Raw genomic sequence first — 24,908 nt, 5'->3', positions numbered from 1 at the left:
AAAAAAAAGAAATAGTGATATGAAGATGTAAGTCAAATAAGCCCTTTCCTCACCAACTTGCTTTTTGGTCATGATGTTTTATTACATTTAGAGAAACCCTAACTAAGACAAGTTAGACCATAAGTGGGGTTTTGCTGTGACAAACCTGACCATGTTGCTTGGGGGAAAGTTGTAGAAGGGTTTTGGAACTTTATGCAAGAAAAGGATTTGAATGTTCAGTGCTTAGTGAGTTCTTCTGTGAAGGCCTGGAAGATAAGAATATTGAGGGCAAGACAGAAGATGGAGGCCTAATTATGATAAAAAATGTGGTGGGGGGTACGTTTGGCAGGCTCATGCTGTGCCTGTATATCCCTGAGAAATTAGGCTACACAACAGATCTGGTATCAGAGATGTATTGGGGGAGGGGAGAGGAGTGGGGACCTGGGGGACAGAGAGATAGCATGTGCAGAGAGAGAGGAGGGGGGGGGACAGAGAGAGAGAGAGAGAGAGAGAGAGAGAGAGAACAAACTAGAGTGGCCTGCATACTAACAGGCCTAACTTGTGAAGTTTCAGAGGGAAGTTTAAAGACTCTATCAGGTCCTTTATTATTATTATTATTATTATTATTATTATTATTATTATTACCCTGTGGTTCTGGATAGCTGGGACTGAAAGAATCAGCTATGGTTAACAAGATACCAAAACCACTTTTGCTTTGCTGGGATACTGGATGCTGGTCAGCTAGAACTAAAAATTAGCACCAATTAAGACGAGACCAATGGTGCTAAGGTGAAATCTGTAGTGTTTCCTGACAGTCAGCACACAGTAATTATGTACCAGAGGCAAACAAGGTTGTCCCTCATGCTGGCAGCTGACAAGAGTGATCCAGGTAGCATGTATTTTGAAGGGATGAAGCAGTCATGGAGATCAGCTGAGGCTTGGCAGTATGAGAGACCAAGAGAGGCCATTGGTGAAGGTGCAATCTCAGTCGTTGAAGACCCTGGATTGAAGGAGTCATGCAAAGAATCTGAGCCTTGGCACCAAGAAGAGAGCCTATGAGAGGCTATAGGTGAAAGTGCAGCCCGGTTGCAGCAGACTCCAGAATTTGGAAAAACTGGTTCAATGGGATGATGACCAAAAGTAGCAGCAACAGTGGAATAAAGTCAGAAGAAAAGCTGTGTGTGATGGAGATGGTGGAAAAATGACCCAAGTCCCTTGGAGAAACCCAGAAGATTGCAGTGAATCCCAGACATTGCATACTGAGATATTTACACCTTTGGACTATGGTTTTGCTTTGATTTCATTCTGACTGTTCCCTGATTCTTCCCTCTTGAAGTAAGAAAGTATTTATTTTTGATTTTACAGGAGCCCATAGTTGAGTTAGAATTTTTAAGGACTTTGAATTTTAAAAGACAATGGCTACTTTAAAGATAATTAATTTTAATGTGTTTACATTTGTAAGGATTGTTGAATTTAAAATTATATATCTATTTGGTTGGTTTTGTTGTTTGTTTGTTTGTTTGTTTGTTTTTCAAGACAGGGTTTCTCTGTGTAGCCCTGGCTGTCCTGGAACTCACTTTGTAGACCAGGCTGTCCTTGAACTCAGAAATCCGCCTGCCTCTGCCTCCCAAGTGCTGGGATTAAAGGCGTGTGCCACCATGCCCGGCTTAAATTTTTTTATGTTTTTAATGTGATGTTTTTTGAGGGTGAATGAGAAAGAAAAGGGTGTGACTTAATAGTAGTGTGCTTGCATGTCAAGCTGACAAGGAGTCGATTGTGACAAGGAGTCAGTTGTGACAAGGAGTCGGTTGTGACAAGGAGTCAGTTGTGACAAGGAGTCGATTGTGACAAGGAGTCAATTGTGACAAGGAGTCGATTGTGACAAGGAGTCAGTTGTGACAAGGAGTCAGTTGTGACAAGGAGTCGATTGTGACAAGGAGTCAGTTGTGACAAGGAGTCGATTGTGACAAGGAGTCGGTTGTGACAAGGAGTCGGTTGTGACAAGGAGCTGGATAGTTTTATGTCAACTTAGCACAAGCTAAAATCATCTGAGATGAGGAAATCTCAGTTAAGAAAATGCCACCATAAGATCTGATAACAGGGAAGTTTCTTATTTAGTGATTGATGGGGGAGGACCCAGTCCACTGTGGGTGGCGCCATCTGGGCTGATGGTCCTGAGCATTATAAGAAAGCAGGATGAGTAAGCCAGTAAGCAGCCCCTTCCATAGCCATCGATTCCATCAGCCTACCCTGTGTGAGTTCCTTTCCTGACTTCTTTGACAATGAGCAATGATATGAAAATGTAAGTCAAATAAGCCCTTTCCTACCCAACATACCTTTTGGCTATAGTGCTTCATTGAGGCAATAGAAATCCTAAGAATCTTACAATAAAATTTTGTTTCCTTTACAAAAACACTTATGAGAGGCTTAGAGACATGGCTCAGCGGTTAAGAGCTCTCTCTGTTCTTGCAGTGGACAGGGGTTCTCAGTATCCACAGGACAGCTCACAACTGTCCTTAGGGATCTGATGCTCTCCTCTGGCCTCTGAGAGCACCAGGCTCCCTTGTGGTACATAGACATGCATACAGGTTAACACTCATATACACAAAAAATAAACAAAGAATTCATAAACTTATGAATGGGAGGACTGGGAAAAAAAACCTATATAAGAATGTTCACCACTGCATTCCTAATAGCTTCAAATTGTAATAACCCAAAAGGATAAACTGTGGAATAATATTCGTGGCACACAAAGTAACAGTGATAACAAGCCTCTCTCCCTCTGTCCCCCTCTTCCGAAGCTTCCCCCTTCTCCCCCTGTCCCTGCTCCCTTTTATTTGACCTTTTGGTTCTTAAGGTTCAAGCAGAAGGAAATGAAGTTAGTAGAGGTAAAAAAATTCGTCCACCTAAATCCTAAAACAGCTCCTAAACAAAAACAAGTTGGCTCCTGAATGAGATTTTCAGCAGGTAAGCATACATCCCACACTGATTAGCAGCGTGTTGTGGTGTAGTGCTCGCAGGAACCTGCCTGAGATGTAAACTTCAAAAGGAAAAGAGCCACAGACGAGATTATGTTCCTAAGCAGTCCCTTTGTCTTTCAAACGAAACCAACTTAATTAGACTTTTGCTTAGTGCAAAAGGAAATTGTCAGTTTGAAACTGTAGGTTTTGATATTAGGTCACTGGCCAGTGTCTAGAACTAAGAGTTCCTGTCAACACAAAGACTGGCAACCTCCTTCCATTTCCTAACAGCCAGGCTAAGAGTCCTCAGTGTAAAGGCAGGGACCCAAAATGCCATGGCGCATGCGTACTGAGCCAAGGGGCCCACTTCTCTCCCAGGCCCCGCCCTCTGAGCGGCGCCCCTCCCCCTGAACGTGGTGGCAGGTCCTACCGCTGTGTCACTATGGAAACGACTACTGCTTTCTTACCCTGGTCATAAGCAGGATGGCGGCTGGGGAGCCACGGGATGGAGGCGGCTACTACTTCAGATTCCTGCCTCATAGAACCTTCTCGTCGCTGAGCGCCCGGGAGATCACCAGCCGCCTCCGCCAGTGGTGAGGGCCGAGGGGCGGAAGTGGCCATGCGGCGGGCTCAGGTCGGTGGGCTGGGGCCGTGGCACCGCGCTCGTGTCCTGGGGTTCTCTCCCTGTTCGTGTTCGTGTCCGTGCTCCGGGACTCGGCTCTGCGCTCCCTCAACTCCGGCCAGGGCCCGCTGACTCTTCCCCCTCTGCTAGGTCCATGCTGGGCAGAATCCAGGCGCAGGCGTTCAGCTTCGACCAGACGTTCCAGCCCTACCAAAAGGATGATTTTGTCATGGTTGGTATTGGGGAAAGGGGGAGGGGGGGGCGCTCTTTTGGATGTTCTTGGGAACACTCCATGACATGTTCTTAGACTTTGGGAGTAATAAAAAGTGCAGGTTGGGTTTTCTTTTGTTTTGTTTCTTAGGGGGCTTTTTGACAGAGCGACTCATTCTGTAGACCAGACTAGCCTGGCATTCACTGGGATCCTCTTGCCCCTGCCACCCAAGTGCCACCATAACCACCTTGCCAATGTCTTTTACCTACCTTCGGAATTCTGCCTTAGATAACTTTACAAGTCTGTAGTTATTTTAGACAGTGTCACTGTGTAATTCACGATGGCCTCAACTCGTATCAGTCAGTCATCCTGCTTCCGAATCCCAGTTCAGAAATACAGGCATGTGTTACCGATGTTGACTGAAAATTCAATGGGACTTTTTTTTTTTTAACAATCACATCTTGTTTTTAAATACTACTACGTGGACTTTATTAGTCTTAACTCCAAATACTTTTGGTTTCTGAAAATCAAATTCACCCTGAGAAGTGGGCATCAAGCTGTAACAGTAGTACCCAAACAGGATTTCCTCCCAAAGGTTTTGAGCAATGGCCTGTTTGAAAAAAACCTTTAGCTAGAAGGGAATTCTTTAAAGAAGGCAAAGTTCATTCAAAGGTGTGAGATTTTTATGTGCATCTTAAAACCGAGCCCCATTTTGAAATGTTGCCTCCTACCCAACAGTAGGTAAAGTGTTCAGTTTTGTGAAGTGACCGTCATTCCTTGCCATTCCTCTGAGCATTGACTTTATAGCTGACATGTAATCTATTCACTCTGTCACTTTCTAAAGGCCCACTGTGTGCTAGGAATATAGCTTCCTCAATAGCCAGAGATAGAGACCTTGGAAGAATGTCTTGGGCCCTCTCCAAAATGCCAGCAAATAACATTAGTCTTCTTACCCACTGCCATGAGTAAGGAGAGCAGGAAAACAATCCATCGATTGTCCCTGCCTCTGGATAGGAGTGGTTCACTTCCATGGACCCTGGACAGGTGAAGCCTGGCCAGCTTCCCTTAGTCCCTTGTCATGACCCTGTCTCTTCTAAAGACACCTATCAAACTGAATCAGAGGTCTGACCTACAAGAGAATAACATTAACATCTACAATGACCATCTTTCTGAGCACACTTTGATGCTGAAGAAAGGACATGAATTCTGAGCTACGTTTTCTAATCTGTTTGCCATAACAGAGGGCAAATTGGTCTCATAGTCCATTTCCTGTTACCTGTGGTAGGGTTTTAATGCCATATTATTACTAATGGCATGTCTTAGGCATGGTTAGATTTTGATAATCTACCAGTACTGACCCTCCACTGATTTTTAAGATCAAAATTTTGAAATGCTACATTATTTTCTTTTTCTTTTTATTTTTGAGACACAGTTTCACTGTGTGGCCCTGGTGGCCTCAAACTCACAGAGATCTGCCTGTCCAAGTGCCGGGACTAAAGGTGTCTGCCACCACAACCAGTTTTTTTCTTTGATACTTTTTGTTGTTTCCATATATAACATTTAATATACCTGTTTATTCAGTAAATGCTTGTTAAATGCTTTCTATATCCCACTTGGAAGTTGTTAAAATGAGCTCTCATCCTAGTTTATGAGGCACACACAGTTTCAACAAATCAGTCTCCACCACATACCGAAGTAGTGTAGATCCTGTAGAAAATGTCCTGGGCACAGAGGGAACTGTCAGCTGATACAACGTGACAGAAGGTATACTTTTTCTTTCCCTTCTTCGTTTTGGTTGCTCAGTAGAGTTCTTCGGTGGACTCAGTATTCATCCATAAAACTCACCAGATTTCTTTCTGTAACTCCAAGCATTCACTTCTTTCTAATTTTAAGTTCTTCCTGGGCTAAAGATGCAGCTGAATTGGTACAGTATGAGTTTAGAATGCATAAGGTCGTGGGGTCCATCTCAGCACTACATACCAGACACAGTGACATATACCTATAATCTCAACTCTGGGAAGGATGGAGGTAAGTGGATCTGTTCAAAATCATTTTTGGCCCAGGCTAGCTCAAAACCAAATAAAGCAAGACTCATATTGAAACTACTGGGGATCCACGCATGGTGACACAGCCCAGGCTAGCTCAAAACCAAATAAAGCAAGACTCATATTTAAACTACTGGGGATCCACGCATGGTGGGTGACACAGCCCAGGCTAGCTCAAAACCAAATAAAGCAAGACTCATATTTAAACTACTGGGGATCCATGCATGGTGACACAGCCCAGGCTAGCTCAAAACCAAATAAAGCAAGACTCATATTTAAACTACTGGGGATCCACGCATGGTGACTCCAGTTCTTTGAGCTATTCTTAGGGTTACTCTAAAATGGGTGCTTGCTGAGGTCCTCATTTTCCACTAACCTTGAACATGGCTCAGAACTGCTTAGGAGGAGGCTTAAGGATGATGAGATGCTAAAAGGCGGGGGAGAAAAGTGAATCCTAGGGTTCTGACAGTCGACTAGAGTAGCTGACTTTACTAAACACATAAAAGACTCGAGAGTAAATGATGCAAATTAAATTTATTGTTAGGCATGTTCAGCTACAAGGTGCGTGCAGGTGGCTGTCTTCTAGCTCATTGACTGTAATGTTACTTTAGGGTCTCAAGAGAGCACTATCAGATCAACACATAGGGCTCAGAGCCTCACCCTGGTGTGCCAGATAATGAGTTTTCCATGTAAACGGTGACAAACCTTTTATTTTGCAGAACTTTGCCTAGAGGCCTGCATAGCCTCCTGTGTCCACTTCAGGAGCAGAAATTAGGCTAGTGGCTACATCCCATTAACCCTAGCAGATTTGGATGAGGAAATACCACCGGCTCAAAATTCCTTAAGGAAAAGAGGGCTGATAGGGACTGTATAAGGCAGCAGTGAGACCGACACTGCACTCAAGACTATGGGCTGGACTTGTAACTCAGCCCGTGCACCCACCCATCTAGTAGGCAGGCCCTGGGGTCCAACTCCCGTTACAGGGAGGGGAATGACAAGACACCTTTTTCATGTTACCAAACACATTTATTTAATCTTTGCATCAGTACCTTTCTTAATGCAAACTATTTTGATATTTTTAGAGAGTACATCATTTTACTAAAGTTGACATTTAGGAACCCCTGCAGATACCTTGATGTCAATTCTGTAACAAACCAACAAAACCAGTTACACATACACAGACCCCTTCTGTGCTCGCTTCTGAGGCACAGTTATGAATGCTGACCGAAACCACTAAACAAATAAAAATAATCTTTTTATAAAATCTATTTAAAAAAACCACACATTTCAATTGGCAGTCAGTTGCTGCAAGTCAGTTGGTCTAATTCTGTTTATGACATCTAAACAGAATTAAAGGAACACCCAGTGTTTAAGACAGGCTGTCCTCATCCTCTCAATACTCCTGCTGAAGACTGTAAGCATATGTCCTCCTATCTAGTTTCTCTGTCTCTGTCTGTCTGTCTGTCTCTCTCTCTCTCTCTCCCTCTCTCTCTCTCTCTCTCTCTCTCTCTCTCTCTGTGTGTGTGTGTGTGTGTTTAAGTGCATGGGTGAGTTTGTGCCATAGTACACATGTGGAAGCTGAAAGGCAACTTTGAAAGTCAGTTCTTTTCTTCAAATACATAGAGCCTCGATTGGACTCAGGTCCTAAGACTTGCTTGTTTTATCTTCTGTCCCTTGGTTTCATTTCTTTTCTTAAAGAATCAAATAGCCAGTTATGGTGGCGCACACCAGTAGGATTTGCTGTCCTTCAGCAGAGGCAGGAGGATCAAAAAAAAGAAAAGAAAAAAAGAATCAAATACAATAACCTTTTTCTTGATTTAAAAGTCTAGCCAGTGTGATGCTACATGTCTTTAACCCAACACTTAAAGATAAAAAAGTAGGGGCCTCCAGAGTGCAAGGTTATCCTTGGATGTATAGCAAGTTACAAGTATGCCTGGCTTGAGTGCTGGAGCGGTTGCTCAGCAGTTAAGAACACTGATTGCAGTTCCAGAGGACCCCGATTCAAATTCCAGCAACTGCTCGAAGGCTCACAGCCGTCTGAACTGTCATTCCGGGGCTGGCGAGATGGCTCAGTGGTTAAGAGCACTGACTGCTCTTCTGGAGATCCTGAGTTCAAATCCCAGCAACCACATGGTGGCTCACAACCATCTGTAATGAGATTAGTGCCCTTTTCTGGTATGTCTGAAGATAGCAACAGTGTACTCACATATAATAAATAAATAAATTTTTTAAAAAAGTTTAGCTTGGATACATGAGACACACTGTCAGAAAAAAACAAATCCTTCAAGCTGGACACAGCGGCTCATTCGTCTGTGCGCTCCTCGCAGTGCTGAGACCAAAGGAATAGAGTTTGAAGGAAACTTTCGTACATAGCAAATGAAAACCAGCCTGAGCTACAGAAGGAGAGCCTGTCAAAAAGACAAGGACTGAGGTTGTAGCTCAGAGTGGAGCATGGTCAATGTAGACAAGGTTCTGGACTGAGGCTGTAGCTCAGTGATGGAGCATGGTCAATGTAGACAAGGTTCTGGACTGAGGCTGTAGCTCAGTGATGGAGCATGGTCAATGTAGACAAGGTTCTGGACTGAGGCTGTAGCTCAGTGATGGAGCATGGTCAATGTAGACAAGGTCTGGACTGAGGTTGTAGCTCAGAGTGGAGCATGTTTAATGTAGACAAGGCTCTGGACTGAGGTTGTAGCTCAGTGGTGGAGCATGGTCAATGTAGACAAAGTTCTGGGTTTGATGTCTAATACCTTAAAAAAAAAGTATGTTGAGCAAAACTTTTCTTCTTTGTATCAAATGATGTTTTATTAGTTTTGTTCTAACATTCTCCCTTGCAATTTGTATTTTAGGCTTTTTTCAAAGACCCAAATGTTATTCCAAATTTGCAGTTACTCTCAGATTCTTCTGGACAGTGGACCACATTAGGTAAAGATTTTTTTACTTTAATTTCCAAGTTACTATTTTAATAAAATTTTGCCTCAGGAATTATCCCTAGTGATTTGTATCAGTAAAGTACAAATTGTGACATCGTGATATGTATGACCAGCTGTGTCAGGCCTTCCCTGCATCTCTGTCCTGGGAGTCTCTTGCTGTCATCCTGGCATAGCACATCAGAAGACTTTTCTCTCAGTAGTTTAGAAAAATATGCATTGTATATTTTATATTGGAATATCCTGCTAAAGGCAAGTCGAGTTGATATGAGGAAGAGGAAACATGCAGTTCTGGAGTTCATTGGTGCACTAAGTGGGGACATTTGAGATCCCCAGCATCACATAGTCTGGTGTAGTTGTACACACCTGAAACACCTGTAATCCCAACACTGGGGACGGACATAGAGAGCAGCAGCAGCAGAAGTTCAAGGCCAACCTCTGATACATGGCCAATGTAAGGAGAAGGGTGGAATGAAAGAAAAATGGTTCACCAGTGAAGAGACACAGTGCCCTTCCAGAGGACCTGAGTTCACTTCCTAATACCCATATCTAGCATAACACTATTGCCTATGACTCCATCTCCAGGGGCCTCTATGGTACCCATGTGCACGTCCACACACCCACATGGACATACACACACTCATGCAATTAAACCTCTTGAAAGAGATAGGGAAAGAAAAACTAATACTGTGTTCCAGGTTTTTCCATAGAAGTTAGAACATGGTGAGAGGGATAGATGGTCAGGTCAATCCAGAGGGGAAGGCTGGGGACACTATCCACTGATGGGAAGACCTGGGCAGAGCATAGCCACAGCTCTCATGGGATTCTGACATTAATTGGCTGCCCTGGAATGTTTTAGAATAATAACAAATCATAGAGAGATGACTTCTTAAAGGGGGACCTTTCTCTAGATGACACTAATACACTAAAACAGTCCTGAGAAGTTTTATTTTTAAAAAGTGTGTGTGTGTGTGTGTGTGTGTGTGTGTGTGTGTGCGCGCGCGCGCGTCTGCACACGCAAGCAAGTCATATGGAGATGAAGAGGTCAGAGGAGCACTTTGAGAAATCAGCTCTTCCAAACTGAAGCTATGATACTTGCCTGGGCAAAACTTTTACCAATTGAGTCTCCTAGAAGACTGTTTTGAAAACAAACATGAATATCACATTTTAAATTCAAGGTTGAAGTCATGCCACATGTCATGCCACAGGTTACACCACTCCACTTAAAAAAAATGCAAATTGCTTAGAAATCCCAGCACTTGGGAGGCAGAGGCAGGCAGATTTCTGAGTTCGAGGTCAGCCTGGTCTACAGAGTGAGTTCCAGGATGGCCAGGGCTACACAGAGAAACCCTGTCTCGAAAAACCAAAAAAAAAAAAGTATTTTATGAGAATTTCATACATGTATACAATGAATTTTGACCATAACTCCTCCCTTACAGTCCCCTCTAACTCTGTGGATAACCTCCCGCAAACACTTCCCACCTCCACTTTTTTTTTTTTCCCAGCCAACTCTCCAAGCCCAGTAGAGCTGTCCATTTGTACATAGATAGTTGTGGGGCATTCCCCGGAACATGGGTGAATTACCAGAGCCCACACCCGAAAAGAATGATTCCCCAGCCCCACCCCCACGCCACTTCCGCAGGCTGCCAGCTGCCGGTATCTCCTCAGTTAGGGATGGGTCCTTGTTAGCTCCTCCCATCTCATTGGAATTTTAGGTAAACACAGCTGTTGTGGGTTAGTAAGTGCGACAGGCCTGTTCTGGCTCAGCTCTCTGCCTCTTCCTCCAACTCTTAACCCTCTTTCCGCCTCCTCTACCAAGGTGTTCCCTTAGCCTTTGCTATTGAATTGCAAAATTACATGTATTCATGGTGTGTGTGGTCAGGGAAGTTTGCAGGAGTTGGTTCTTGGTCCACCGTGCAGGTCCCTGGAATTTAACTCTGTGCTGACCTCATTAGGTCTATTTCCTCTGTTAGGCGGTTTTACCAGACCTTATTCTAAGCTGGGAATGAAACCCTGTACAAAGAGAGCTTCTGAAGTAGCATGTTTGCCTCACGGGTAATAATTACAAGTTTCCTATTTGTGTGTGTGTGTGTGTGTGGATGTGCACATGCATGCCTAGAGAGACCAGAAAAGGGTGTTGAGTCCCAGGAGCTAGGGTTACAAGCACCGAGCTACCTGGCTGGGTGCTGAGATCTGGAAGAGCAAGGAGTGTTCTTAAGCGTGGCACAGACTCTCCAGCCCAGCACTTTTATTTTGAAGAGGGATTTCTTATATGTTCCCAGTGCTCTCCAGCAGCCTGTCTTCCTTTCTCTCCTCTCATTTTCTGTTGCTATTATATTTCTGATAGATTGGCATCTTCCCTTCAGTTTTCATCTGGAGTCTTCATAAACAACAAAAACAACAACAACAAAAATCAGCTCTTTAGGTTTCTCTGAGACAGAGTCTTACTCCATAGACCAGGCTGTTTGAAACTGTGTGCAATCCAGATTTAACTTTGAACTCAGAGCAGTCCTCAGCATCTGGAGTGCTGGGAGTGCAGGCCTGCACCACCACATCCATTTTATGCAGTGCTGGGAATTGAACCAAGGGCTTCATGTATGCTAGGAGTACCTTACCAAGCAAGCAAAGCTGTCTCCAGCCCCAGAAGGAGGCATTGCTACGCAAGAAGGGACTGCAAGAGGAAGGTTTGAAGGTTTTAGCCTTGCTAAACTGTGGAAAGACTAGAAACTTTATTCTGAAGAGAACACCAAGGATATGGTAGGAAACCATCTGATGAAGGGATCTGGGTGTGACTATGGATTTAATTAGTCATTTCAGCAGAAACCAGAAATAGAAATAGGATAGTATCAGTAAAAATGCTGCTCACTTGAGCTCAGAGCTCCTGGATGTCTTAGCCTAGGGGCTGAGCCATAGAATTCCTCAGCTTTCAACATGAACTGTTTGCTAAAAAAAGGAAAGACCCAGAAGGTGGTTCATTCAGAGCAGGAGAATGAACTCAAATTTAACTTTGAGGGCTCAGCAACTAAGACCTTGTACTGCTCTTCCAGAGGACCTAAGTCCAGTTCCCAGCAACCTATTAGGCTATTCACATTCAGGGGCTCCACCACCTCTGGCTTCTGAAGGCACCTGCACACACACGGACACACCTCACATAATCTTAAAAAATAATCTTTGTGAATCAGAGGTCATTTTCCTAGAACAGATAGCCTGTAATCTTATCATCAAAGACAGGGCCATCCCATACAGAGCTCTGGGGGCCAAGTTAACCCCTAGAAACCTTAGGAATTGGTTCACCTGGTGCCTGAAGCACTCTCCTGCAACCACTGAGAGCTGTGGGAACACTCCCAGTAAGCCCTGAAGGCATAAGATAAAAACTAAAATGAATTATCCTTGAGCCTAAGAGTGCACGGAATCTGTCTTCTCCCAGGCTTGCTGGGAAGCTGTCATTCCAGTCCCTAGACATTGTCTTCCTGGTATGAAGTAGAAATGGCTGTCCCATGTTCATCCCATTGCTGTATTTTATTTATTTTATTTTATTTTATTTTATCTTATCTTGGATTTCTCACTCTGTAGACCAGGCTGGCCTGGAAATCAGAGATCCACCTGCCCCTGCCTTCTGAGTGCTGGGATTAAAGGTTTGTACCACAAGTGTATTTTAGGAGTATTGTCTCAGAGTAAACTCTACCTCTGTCTTACTTGTCTCCAATTTAGACAAAACGTTGAGCCTTAATGAGGTAAAATCTGGAATCTTTTGAGGAAGGATAAGTAGTATTTTTCATGTGAGGAAACTGAATTTAGGAACAAGGGACAAAATCCTATTTTGTATAATATACAATCCTAAATTGCATTGCCCTGACTTCATCTGTTCTCAGTTACTTCCCAGCATCCCTTGCTCAGAATGCAGTTAGGCCATCATCCTGTGAACTGATAGAATGCACCAGTCCATGGCAGATACTCTTTCACACCTTCAAATCTGAATTTAATTTAGTAAGTCAGACTTACTAAAATGACATGCTCGCCAGGTTGGGGTATGCACCAGTAGACCCTTCATGATGAGGAGTAGGGGTGGCAGATGCAGGTTGTTGCCAGTTCAGGGCCAGCCTGGTTTACAAAAACTATCTCCGCATGCACACTGCACATGTCACTGCTTCTCCCATGCAGTGTCTACCAGCCAGTGCCATGGATCTGCCAGGCTTTCCTCAAGGCCCTTGGGTCTTTCTGAAGCGCCCAGAGTTATTCCATCGTAGTCTGTAGGCTTTTTACTTTATCTGCTCCCAAGAGGGTTGGGCCTCAGAAACAGCAGGCCCTTCCCTCTGCAGCACAGCTTTTGAAGTCACTGAAGCACACACAGTTCCTAGCTTCAGGCATCTTTCTAGGCCCCATGTCTAGGATTGTAACCTGCAGTGACAGGTTCCAACATGAGCTGGTGGGTAGCCAAAACACAAAGTGCCGACGGTTGCCAGGGTTACTTTGAAGTCCTGGCATTTCTCAGGCTGGTGATACAGCAGTGGGCCCGTAAGGTGGGCCTCAGCAGTAGCATGTAGGGGGCCCTGGGTTCAGGTCCCAAGACCTTAAAAACAGCAGGGTGGTCAGAAGACAAAGGAAGATCATCTTATATAAGACCATGTATGTAGGGTAAAAGGGGGCAAGGGGAGACATTGATTGAAATGATAATAATAAAAATATTTGTCTTCACCTTTATAGCTGTATAACTTAATTTGTACTAACAGAAAGATCTTTGTGGGGTTTTTTTTTGTTTTTTTGTTTTTTTGTTTTTTTGTTTTTGTTTTTGTTTTGAGACAGGGTTTCTCTGTGTAGCCCTGGCTGCCTTCTATAAACCAGGCTAGCAGGTAGAGATCCACCTGCCTCTGCTTCCATTCTGCTAGGATTAAAGACTTGTATCACCACCATGCTGGTGAAAATTCTATTTCTAGAAGAAATATTCAAGGAATAAGTGTAGCCTGGGGACTGGGAGGCAAAGAGGGAGGAGCCATGGCCATACCGGAAGCAGAGCCCAATGCAGTTAATTAATCCACACTTCCCTTTGGACATGCGGAGACTTGGTCAGAGCTGCTCTAAGTTTTACCTTGGCCTGGAAAACTTTGTGTCATACATGCTGTCAGTGAGACCTAAAGGAGACTTTGTAATGAAGAGAAAACATTTCAAGGCATCCTCAAAGACTTCACAGATGATAATTAATTAAATTATTGTTTTGGTTTTCATGTTTTGTTTTCTGAAACAAGGTCTCACTGCAGCCCTAGTTGGAATTTGCTACATTGATCTATCCTCCTGCCTTTGCTTCAAGTGATAAAACTGTAGATAGAAGCCACCACAATGCTCAGCTTTTTGTTAGCATTTATGTGTGCACACATGCCCTAGGATAATTTTCAAGAGTTGGTTCAGTTTTTTTTTTCCTGTGGGTCCAATAGATTGAATTTAGGTCATCAGAATTGGTAGCAAACACCTTTATCCACTGACCCCATTGTGCCAACCCTTGGTGCTTTGGTTTGATGTGTGTGTGTGTGTGTGTGTATGTGTGTGTGTGTGTGTGTGTGTGTGTGTGCGTGTGTGTGTGTGTGTGTGTGTGTGTACTGGCTAGTTTTCTGTCAACTTGACACAGCTGGAGTTATCACAGAGAAAGGAGCTTCAGTTGAGGAAATGCCTCCATGAGATCCAACTGTAAGGCATTTTCTCAATTAGTGATCAAGGGGGAAAGGCCCCTTGTGGGTGGGACCATCTCTGGGCTCGTAGTCTTGGTTCTATAAGAGAGCAGGCTGAGCAAGCCAGGGGAAGCAAGCCAGTATAGAACATCCCTCCATGGCTTCTGCATCAGCTCCTGCTTTCTGACCTTCTTGAGTTCCAGTCCTGACTTCCTTTGGTGATGAACAGCAACATGGAAGTGTAAGCTGAATAAACCCTTTCCTCCCCAACTTACTTCTTGGTCATGATGTTTGTGCAGGAATAGAAACCCTGACTAAGACAGTGTGTGTGTGTGTTGGCGGGGAGGGGGGGGCTTTTTTTTTTTTTTTTCCGAGACATCATTTCTCTGTTTAGCCCAGGCTGGCATCAAACTCAGAAATCTGCCTGCCTCTGCCTTCCAATTATACTCAAGTCTGTGTGGGTGTGTGGGTTTGAATATACCTGTCTATGGAGGTCAGAGGTGTCAGGTCTCCTGGAAGCTGGAGTTAACGGGTCTTGTGAGCCATCTACTATGGGTGCTGGGAACTGAACTCATGTCCTCTATAAGAGCAGTACATATTCTAAACCACAGAGACATCTATCTCTTCAGACGAGCCCTATCTCACCCACACCCACCTGTTTTGAGACATGGTTTCATTTTGAAGCTCAGGCTAGCCTGTCCAAGAAAGCTAGGCTATAGGTATGTGCTATGATATCTAGCTCTAAATTTGTGTAATATAAATTATAGAGCATTTAGAATTATGAAAATCCAAAATATGTGAAGGAGTCTTATGCTTTCATGGGCAATTCTACACATGATCTTTGCCAAAAGGCAAAGTTTTATAGGCGGTTCTGACATTGGAGTTTCAGTAGAGCCCATGCTGGCATGCAGCACCCCTGGATTCTGTCCCTGGCACCAAATAATGCTGGGCATGGTTGTGCATACCTGTAATCCTACCACAGAGGCAGAAGCAGAAGGTCAGAGGGTCAAGGTCATCCTCTGCTACATGGTAATGTCATGGTTAACATGTATTACATGAACCTTTGTCCCTGTACCAACAGGCGCACACAAAGGCACACACACACACACACACACAACACACACAGAGCTGTCTATAAATCTCTTGATAAGCACACAAAGGCACACACAACACACACAGAGCTGTCTATAAGTCTCTTGATAAGCACACAAAGGCACACACACACAACACACACACACACACACACACACACACAACACACACAGAGCTGTCTATAAATCTCTTGATAAGCACACAAAGGCACACACACACACACACACAACACACACAGAGCTGTCTATAAGTCTCTTGATAAGCACACAAAGGCACACACACACAGAGCTGTCTATAAATCTCTTGATAAGCACACAAAGGCACACACACACACACACACACACACACACAACACACACAGAGCTGTCTATAAGTCTCTTGATAAGCACACAAAGGCACACACACACAACACACACAGAGCTGTCTATAAGTCTCTTGATAAGCACACAAAGGCACACACACACAACACACACAGAGCTGTCTATAAGTCTCTTGATAAGCACACAAAGGCACACACACACAACACACACAGAGCTGTCTATAAGTCTCTTGATAAGCACACAAAGGCACACACACACAACACACACAGAGCTGTCTATAAGTCTCTTGATAAGCACACAAAGGCACACACACACACACACACACAACACACACAGAGCTGTCTATAAATCTCTTGATAAGCACACAAAGGCACACACAACACACACAGAGCTGTCTATAAGTCTCTTGATAAGCACACAAAGGCACACACACACAACACACACACACACACACACACACAACACACACAGAGCTGTCTATAAATCTCTTGATAAGCACACAAAGGCACACACACACACACACACAACACACACAGAGCTGTCTATAAGTCTCTTGATAAGCACACAAAGGCACACACACACAGAGCTGTCTATAAATCTCTTGATAAGCACACAAAGGCACACACACACACACACACACACACACACACAACACACACAGAGCTGTCTATAAGTCTCTTGATAAGCACACAAAGGCACACACACACAACACACACAGAGCTGTCTATAAGTCTCTTGATAAGCACACAAAGGCACACACACACAACACACACAGAGCTGTCTATAAGTCTCTTGATAAGCACACAAAGGCACACACACACAACACACACAGAGCTGTCTATAAGTCTCTTGATAAGCACACAAAGGCACACACACACAACACACACAGAGCTGTCTATAAGTCTCTTGATAAGCACACAAAGGCACACACACACACACACACAACACACACAGAGCTGTCTATAAATCTCTTGATAAGCACACAAAGGCACACACACACAACACACACAGAGCTGTCTATAATCTCTTGATAAGCACACAAAGTATTTTGCTGTAAGGTATTCTCTAGTTTATGGTCACCTAGTTTTGAAATAAGAATTTATTATAAATTGTTTTTTTAGTTTTAGCTTTTTAAAACTTGAGTATCACCCTAAAGCCTATACTGGTTTAGAACATACTATGCAACCCAGCCCATCTTCAGACTTGTGGCAATTCTCTTGTGTTACCCTTCTGAATGCTGAGATTGGCTCTAAAGTGTGTATGTGTGTGTGTGTGTTAAGATTTATTCTCCATCTCCTTGTAGAACACATGCCTTTAATCCCACTACAAGGAAAGCAGAGGCAGTCAGATTTCAGAGTTCAAGGCCAGCCTAGTCTTTAGATGTAGAGGGAGTTCTAGAACAAACAGGATTACACAGAGAAACCCTGTCTCAAAAATAAAAAATAAAAAAGGAAGAGGAGGAGGAGGAGGAGAAGAAGAAGAAGAAGGAAAGAAAAAGAAAGAAAGAAAGAAAGAAAGAAAGATAGATAGATAGATAGATAGATAGATAGATTTCTTCTTTTATTTTATATCTACGTGTTGGTGTGGGTTACCTACTAAAATCTCCTTGGAGTTAGTTATAGGTGAGCCACCTGACGTGGGTTGTTGGATCTAAACAATGGTCCTCTGGAAGAGCAGCAACTATTCTTAACCACTGATCCCTAAACTTTATTTCAATTTAAAATGTATTGGTAGTAGTAATAGTGTGTCTATATATCTGTGTGCATGTGTCACAGAAAGTACCTTGGAGGTGGGTTTTGTCTTTTCGTGGTAGTCAGGGACTAAACTCATGACCCTGTGCAGCACTTTCCACCACTGAGCCAGGGAGAGATGAGTTACATTTGGTTACTTCTTAGAATCTGTACATAATGGTTGATTTTAGAAATAACTAAAAAATGGGGGCCCCAGCCAGTCATAGTAGCACACATCTTTAATCTCAGCTCTCAATGAAAGGCAACTGTCTGTGAGTTTGAGGCCAGCCAAGTCTACATAGTGAGTTCTAGGACAACCAAGGCTACATACCAAGACTTTGACTCAAAAAACAAAACAAAACAAAGAAAAAAAAAAAAAACCGAGAGGAATGGAATTTGAATCCAAGTCATATGTTCATAACTGCTTGTTGCTCCAGCTCCAGGGGATCTGATGCTGCATTCTGACCTCCATGGGCACCAGTACACACATACCAGATACACAGATACCACATATACACATACATAAAAATACATCCTTTTTTCTGATTTTTTATTAGATGTTTTCTTTATATACATTTCAAATGCTATCCCAAAAGTTCCCTATACCCTCCCCCCACCCTGCTCCCCTACCCACCCACTCCAGCTTCTTGGCCCTGGTGTTCCCCTGTACTGGGGCATATAAAGTTTGCAATACCAAGGGGCCTTTCTTCCCAGTGATGGCCAACTAGGCCATCTTTTGATACATATGCAGCTAGAGATACGAGCTCTGTGGGTACTGGTTAGTTCATATTGTTGTTCCACCTATAGGGTTGCAGACCCCTTCAGCTCCTTGAGTGCTTTCTCTAGCTCCCCCATTGGGGGACCTGTGATCCATCCAATAGCTGACTGTGAGCATCCACTTCTCTGTTTGCCAGGCATTGGCATAGCCTCATACGAGACAGCTATATCAGGGTCCTTTCAGCAAAATCTTTCTGGCATATGCAATAGTGTCTGGGTTTGGTGGCTGGTTATGGGATGGGTCCCCAGGTGGGGTAGTCTCTGGATAGTCCATCCTTTCATCTTAGCTCCAAACTTTGTCTCTGTAACTCCTTTCATGGGAAAATACATCCTTTTTAAAAGGCTTAGAAATAACTGAAATTGCCGGGCAGTGGTGGTGCACGCCTTTAATCGTAGCACTTGGGAGGCAGAGGCAGGCTGATTTCTGAGTTCCAGGCCAGCCTGGTCTACAAAGTGACTTCTAGGATAGCCAGGGCTACACAGAGAAACCCTGTCTCTCGAAAAACCAAAAAAAAAAAAAAAAAAAAAAAAAAAAAAAAAAAAGGAAATACCTGAAATCACTAAATTCACTTTTGCATCTTTGTTCTTTACAAAATATCTTTTTTCAGGATCTGAAGTGAAAAAAATTGAAGCTATAAATGTTCCATGCACACAACTTTCAATGTCATTTTTCCAACGCTTATACGATGAAAATATTGTACGAGAAAGTGGACACATTGTCAAATGCCTAGATTCTTTCTGTGATCCGTTTCTCATTTCAGACGAACTGAGAAAAGTAAGTAAAGAACTTTAAAATTTCACAGTGGAACTTTATTGAAGGAAATATAAAATATCAAAACCCAGAGCCTGAGTAAAACTCTTACGCTACCTCTAGCTAGTCGATATGACCAATGCTGTTTGTTCTTAGTGTGTGTACTTAGCAGTTTGTATCTGCCAGTCAGATGTTACTGACCTGTGAGAGTAAAAACTTGGCTACCACTAGACATTCATAAGACAGCCCCTCTCAACACTCATCTGGCTCAGTCTACAATTCACAGGTAGAGAAATTCTGACCTATTCAAGGAGTAGCTATTGTCTTCTGTAGGAGTCTTTAAATCAAATGAATATGAAGAATATTTATGTAAGATTAGTTATAGTGCCACATGCCTGTAATCTTAGCACTTAAAAGGTAGAGGCAAGGCAAGGGATCAGGAGTTCAAGGCCAGCCGGGCCTACGTAGTTATAGCCTATACTGGGCTACATAGTGAGACCTGTCTCAAAAACAAAACCAACAAAACTAAACTAAATATGGAGCTTGGGACATAGCACTGTTGGGAGAGTACGCGATCTAGTCAGAGGGCAGCATCAGACTCCTTGGGACTGAAGTATGCACAATACCTTGTGCTTGATTTCCTAGTCCTGCATAAACATGGCAGGGTGGCATATGCCAATTAAACTAGTAGTTTAGGGTGGCCTTGACCTTCTGATCCTGTTCCTACCCCATGATACTGGGTTTACTGAATGCACCACTACACCACGGCCATGATTGGTTCTCCAAATAAGCATAAGGTTGGTCTGGAAGTGTAGTTAAAAGGTGGAGCATGCACTGTCAGAAACATGACTGTGTGATCCCCAGTACACAAAAAGTACTAAGTTTAAAATAATCATTTAAAGTGTATGTTAAAACTCCCAAAGCTTAAAATCATAACCATAAATTAATTCAATACATTACATTGTATTAAGATGATTTTTTTAATCTTAGGTTTTGCTCATGGAAGACTCTGAAAAATATGAAGTCTTTAGCCCAGTGGAAAGGGAAGAGTTTCTGTTCTGTCTTTTTAAGCATCTCTGCCTCGGAGGGTCCCTTTGTCAGTATGAAGATGTGCTAAAGCCATATCTGGAGACAGCTAAGCTGATCTATAAGGATCTGGTGAGGTAATGTTCTCACTGTGAAATTTAATTGTAAGCAGGTGGAACCACCCAGTGTTGCTCATGTTCATATTGGCAACTGCATTGGTCCTTTTGTAGTTTGCCTCTGGCTTTTGGAAGCAAGGATTTCATGACTGTGGCTTGTTTTTGCTTTTGTTTATTTGTTCAGGGGATGATTTTTTTCTTCCCAGTGCTGGTATTGAATCCATAGGCAAGCATTCTACCATTGAGGCAGCAGCCCTGGCTTTAGGGTTCTTATCAGTTCTTATGTGGTTTGGTTTGTCTTGTCCTGTGAGACAGTCTTACACTGCAACTCAAGCTGCCTTAGAACTCACTCTGCAGTCCAGGCAGTCTCCCTGCATCAGCAGCCCAAGTGCTGGTATCCTCTGGTGCCCAGATCCCCAGACTTAGTTCCCAGTCTTTTCATTCTTGTCCTTCTCTCATTCAAACCTGGCACTCGCTCTGTCCCATCCAGTTGCTGTGATAGCAACTGCCACATCCCATCCCTCTTCCTCCACCCACCCTCCCTTAAATACTGAAGGAACAGGAGAGATCACAAAGGGTGTGTGTGTACGGGGAAGAAAGGCAGGGGAGAGTTGTAAAACCTTTATTCTAAATAAGTAGAATTTTCATTTAGACATAATCTTTACCCTTCCAAGTTAATGCCAAAGACATGTAGTTAATTTTAGTATTCTACTAGGCACACCCTCCCTATCTCCCACCTTCCCACCATCCTACCCTTCTTTACTTTTTGAATCTCAGTTCAAGAGCAGACTATAAACTTGAGCCTGAAGAGATGGCTCAGCACATAAGAGAGTCTGCTACTTATCCAAAAGGTTCCCAGCTTGTCCCAGAAACCACAGGGGAGCTTACAACCACCTGTAACTCCAGTTCCAGGGCATATGGTGCCTTCTTCTGGTTTCTATGAGCACTACATACATATAGTATACATACATGCATAGAAGCAAACATTTATACATATAAAATATAAATCAATCTTTTAAAAAACATAATTTCAAGATTATGAATTGGGGCCATGCCTATAATTCCAGCCCTGAAGAGGCAGAGGCATGGGGATCACTGCAGGTGCTAGGCTAACATGGTCTAAATTCTGATTCCAGGACAGGTCAGGGAAACAAAGGCAGCACGATGGCTTGACAGGGAAAGGCTCTTGCTACGCTAGCTAGACAAACTGAGTTCCGTCCCTGGAAACCCATGGAAAGGAGGAGAGAACAGATTCCATCATGTTGACCTCTGACCGCCACACTGGTGCTGTGAGAAAGAAAGAAAGGAAAAAGAAAACATTTAAGAAAAGCATGCATGACCACCAAATAGTCGAGCGTGTTCTGCCCACTTGTCATTCGTGTAAACCGAGGAGACTGGCGTCTTCCTCTCTGCAGCCCGCCATGCATGCACACACTACCACTGAACCACACTAGCCACACCAGCCTGTGGAATGTCTCACTGCCATGTGCAGTGGAGAAGGGTTCACTGAGATATTTGAGACAAACAACTCTGGAACTTAAACACTACAGAAATACTCTGTCTCTTAGACACCTTGTAGTCTAATTTGCAACCTCCTTTATATTTTAAAAAGGTTCTGTTAGCATCTCTTAGTTAGACATAATAATGGGTTTCATCAAGATGACTTAATTATAAATGTATGTAATATACTTTAGATGTATTGCCCTCGTTTACATTTTTGTGTGTTAAAATTTTTTAAAGATCTGAAGAGTAACAGCAATTCATAAAAAGAACAAGCGAACTGATGGCATCTTATTTTTATGATTTATTTGTCTATGTATGCATGTACAAGTCCAGTGAGGGCAGAAGAGATGCTGTATCCCCTGGAGCTGGAGTTACGGGAGTTACAGCCTCCTGATACAGACTCCAGGGACAGAACCCAGATCCTCTGCCAGAACACTGGGTTATCTGAACCACTGAGCTCTCTCCAGCCCCAGGCTTATCATATTTTAAATGTGCCCTTTTTCCCCATCTTAGTGTTCGGAAACATCCTCGAACCAAGGAAATACAAATTACCTCTTCTGTCTTTAAAGTAAAAGCCTACGTGAGTATTGAGCTTGTTAATTGCTCATTACAAATACAGTTGCTATCCTTGAGGCTTATGCTATCCACTGTTGTGTGTGTGTTTGTTAGGATGGTGCTAAGTACTTATGAGAATCAAATGTGACAGCTTCATGGGGAGCCATGGCAGCAGCCTGCTCTCAGGAAGAGAGAAGCAGACTCTGAAGGGATGCTACTTAGTGCTGCACTCTCAGTTCTGTCTTCAAGACCTGGGAGAATACCCAGCTCTCCCACAGTTCCAACCTCTTTCCCCAATCCTTCCCAAAACAACATGCTCAGCTCTGGCACAGCAGTACCCACTATTGTGGCACCACCTTCTCTACTCATTTGCTTGCCGCTGTTGCGATGGAGCACGGACCTGAGCCATCTCAGGGGAGGAGAAGGTTCTTTGCCTTACAGTCCCAGTTCACTACTGAGGGAAGCCGAGGCAGGAGCTAAAGCGGATTCCATGGGAAAGTGTGACTTACTACTTCGCCTCTTGTCTTGTTCAGCCTGCTCTCTCATATGATACAGACCACTTGTCCAGTGTTGGCACTACCCATGGTGGGCTAGGTTCCTCCGTCATCCATTATTAATGGAGATAACGCCCCCCAGACAGACATACCCACACACAAGTCTGATGGAAGTAATCCCTTAAGAGAGATCCTCTCTTCCCAAAGCTAGTCTAGGTTTGGACCAAATTGACGACAACATGTGGCAGGCATGTGGACTCACAAGTGTCTCATTAGTCCAGAGCGTGCTTCTCTTAGACTGACAGGTGAGGAAAAGGTACAAGCTAGAATCCTAGCACTCAGGGAACTGAGGCAGAAGGCTATCAAGCTATAGTGTAGCCTGGACTACCTAATGAAACCCTATCTCAATATACACATACCCCTAAATAAGAAAAAAGCAAGCCAGACATGGTGGCTCACATCTGTATTCCAGCACTAAGGTAGTATTGCCATGAGTTTGAGGCCAGCCTGGGGTATACAGTTAAATAAAGCACAACGAAAGAGCAAAAGTTCCATGGAAAGACTATGATTTATACATTCCTTAAGAGCAAGAGGTACAGTTATGATACACATGTGTAATAGATTTGTACTATTAATAATACTATTGGTGGTTTATTGCCAATTTATTATCTAAAATTTTTATATATGTTTAATTATTTGTCTTTGTTTATTGAGACAGACATCTTGCCTCAAACTCAGTCCTTCTGCCGCAGCCTCCAAAGGACTGGGATTAAAGTTGTATGCTATTATACCTGGCTAAGTTTCATGATGCTTGGGCAGAATTATGTATGATAGTCAAAGACTTTAATGTGGTTGAATACTAACTAATTACAGCTTCTCTTTTCAGGACTCTGTTGGTGTGTGCTACCCTTCACCTAAAGAGCATGAGCAGACATTCTCGTATTTTGTTGTGGACCCCATCAAGCGTCATGTGAATGTCCTGTACCACTGCTATGGTGTAGGGCACATGGCTTAGGATTGTTTAAGCCATCTATTATACTGTTCTTTACTTCACTGTGTCTCTGTGTCAGCACGAACAGGTAGATCTATGGGCTCTTTGCAGACCAATCAAAGGCCACTGTAAAGAGCCCATATTGAGCTGAAGAGAACAAACACCAAAGTGCCCTTTTCTCAATTTTCCCAGCATACTTGTGCTGGAATCCCGGATAGATTCTGTACAAAGTAGAAAGTCACAAGGTCATGTTTGTTCTATTAAGATTCAGCCACATTCCTAATTTCCTTTTTTAAAAGTTGTTTTTAGTTTTTTTGAAGATCTGTCTCATTTACCCTAGGATAGGTGAGCCTTGAACTTACTTTGTAGGTAAGGCTGGTCTTGAACTCCTGATCATCGTGCCTCTACCTTTTGAGCATTGTAATACAAACATGGACCACCAGGCCTGGCCTTTGAGAAGCTAATTGTCTCTGGATTAGAATAGAAACATTAAACATCTCCACCACCAGCCATTAATGTGAATTAATATGACTATTTGACTTCAGTTCATGTAATTACATTTTTATAATTGCAGAAAGGTTTATGTCTTGTTGGCGTGATACTCGAGGGAATAGCAGCGGTTCTCTATGAGTTCAAGGCCAGCCTGGTCTACAGAGCAAGTTCTAGGATAGTCAGGGCTACACAGAGAAACCCTGTCTTGAAAAGTAAAAAAGGTTTATATCTCTACAGATAGGATAAACATAGAATTCTTTTGCTTTATTTTTCCACTTAAAATCGTCAGTTAAAAATAGTTGTAAACTCTTTGGGCTACAGAAATGGCTCTGTGGTTAAGAGCACTGACTGCTCCTCCAGGCAACTCCAGTTCAGTTCCCAGTACCCATAAGGCAATGCACAACTGTCTGTAACTCTGCTTCCAGGGGACCTGACCAAACACCAATGTACATAAAATAAAAATAAATACATTTTTAAAAATAACTGTAAATTCTTATTATATAGCAAGTTAAAACTCTGGCTGTCACCCAGTTTCTAATTGATACAAAGTAGTGATGCATATACTATCTGGCACATGGCAGGTGTTGCTAATACTGAAACCCAGCATTGTATGAGTGCTAGGCAATTGCTCTACTCACTGTGATGTCTGCACAA

At 43.2% G+C, this 24,908-nt stretch overlaps 1 protein-coding gene across 5 annotated transcripts; it reads left to right on the top strand.

Annotated features, from left to right (window-relative positions):
• The first annotated feature begins 3,326 nt into the window (after window positions 1–3,326).
• Window positions 3,327–24,530, top strand: Cfap300 (cilia and flagella associated protein 300). 5 transcript variants are annotated; one of them, NM_199017.3, is made up of 7 exons: window positions 3,327–3,532; window positions 3,712–3,793; window positions 8,667–8,742; window positions 18,935–19,101; window positions 20,068–20,240; window positions 22,236–22,302; window positions 23,658–24,530. In NM_199017.3, exons 1-7 carry the CDS (start codon window positions 3,423–3,425, stop codon window positions 23,784–23,786), a joined length of 804 nt encoding a protein of 267 aa, NP_950182.1. In that variant the 5' UTR covers window positions 3,327–3,422; the 3' UTR covers window positions 23,787–24,530. The 5 variants fall into 5 exon arrangements, 3 of the variants coding, with proteins under 3 accessions (NP_950182.1, NP_001345224.1, XP_006509924.1); XM_006509861.1 differs by having other exon boundaries at window positions 3,416–3,573; window positions 23,658–24,284; NM_001358295.1 differs by lacking the exon at window positions 22,236–22,302.
• The last annotated feature ends 378 nt before the right edge of the window (window positions 24,531–24,908 follow it).

The sequence above is a fragment of the Mus musculus genome, chromosome 9 (genome assembly GCF_000001635.26).
Source record: "Mus musculus strain C57BL/6J chromosome 9, GRCm38.p6 C57BL/6J".
NCBI lineage: Eukaryota > Metazoa > Chordata > Mammalia > Rodentia > Muridae > Mus > Mus musculus.
This window is presented reverse-complemented; position numbering and strand designations above follow the sequence as displayed.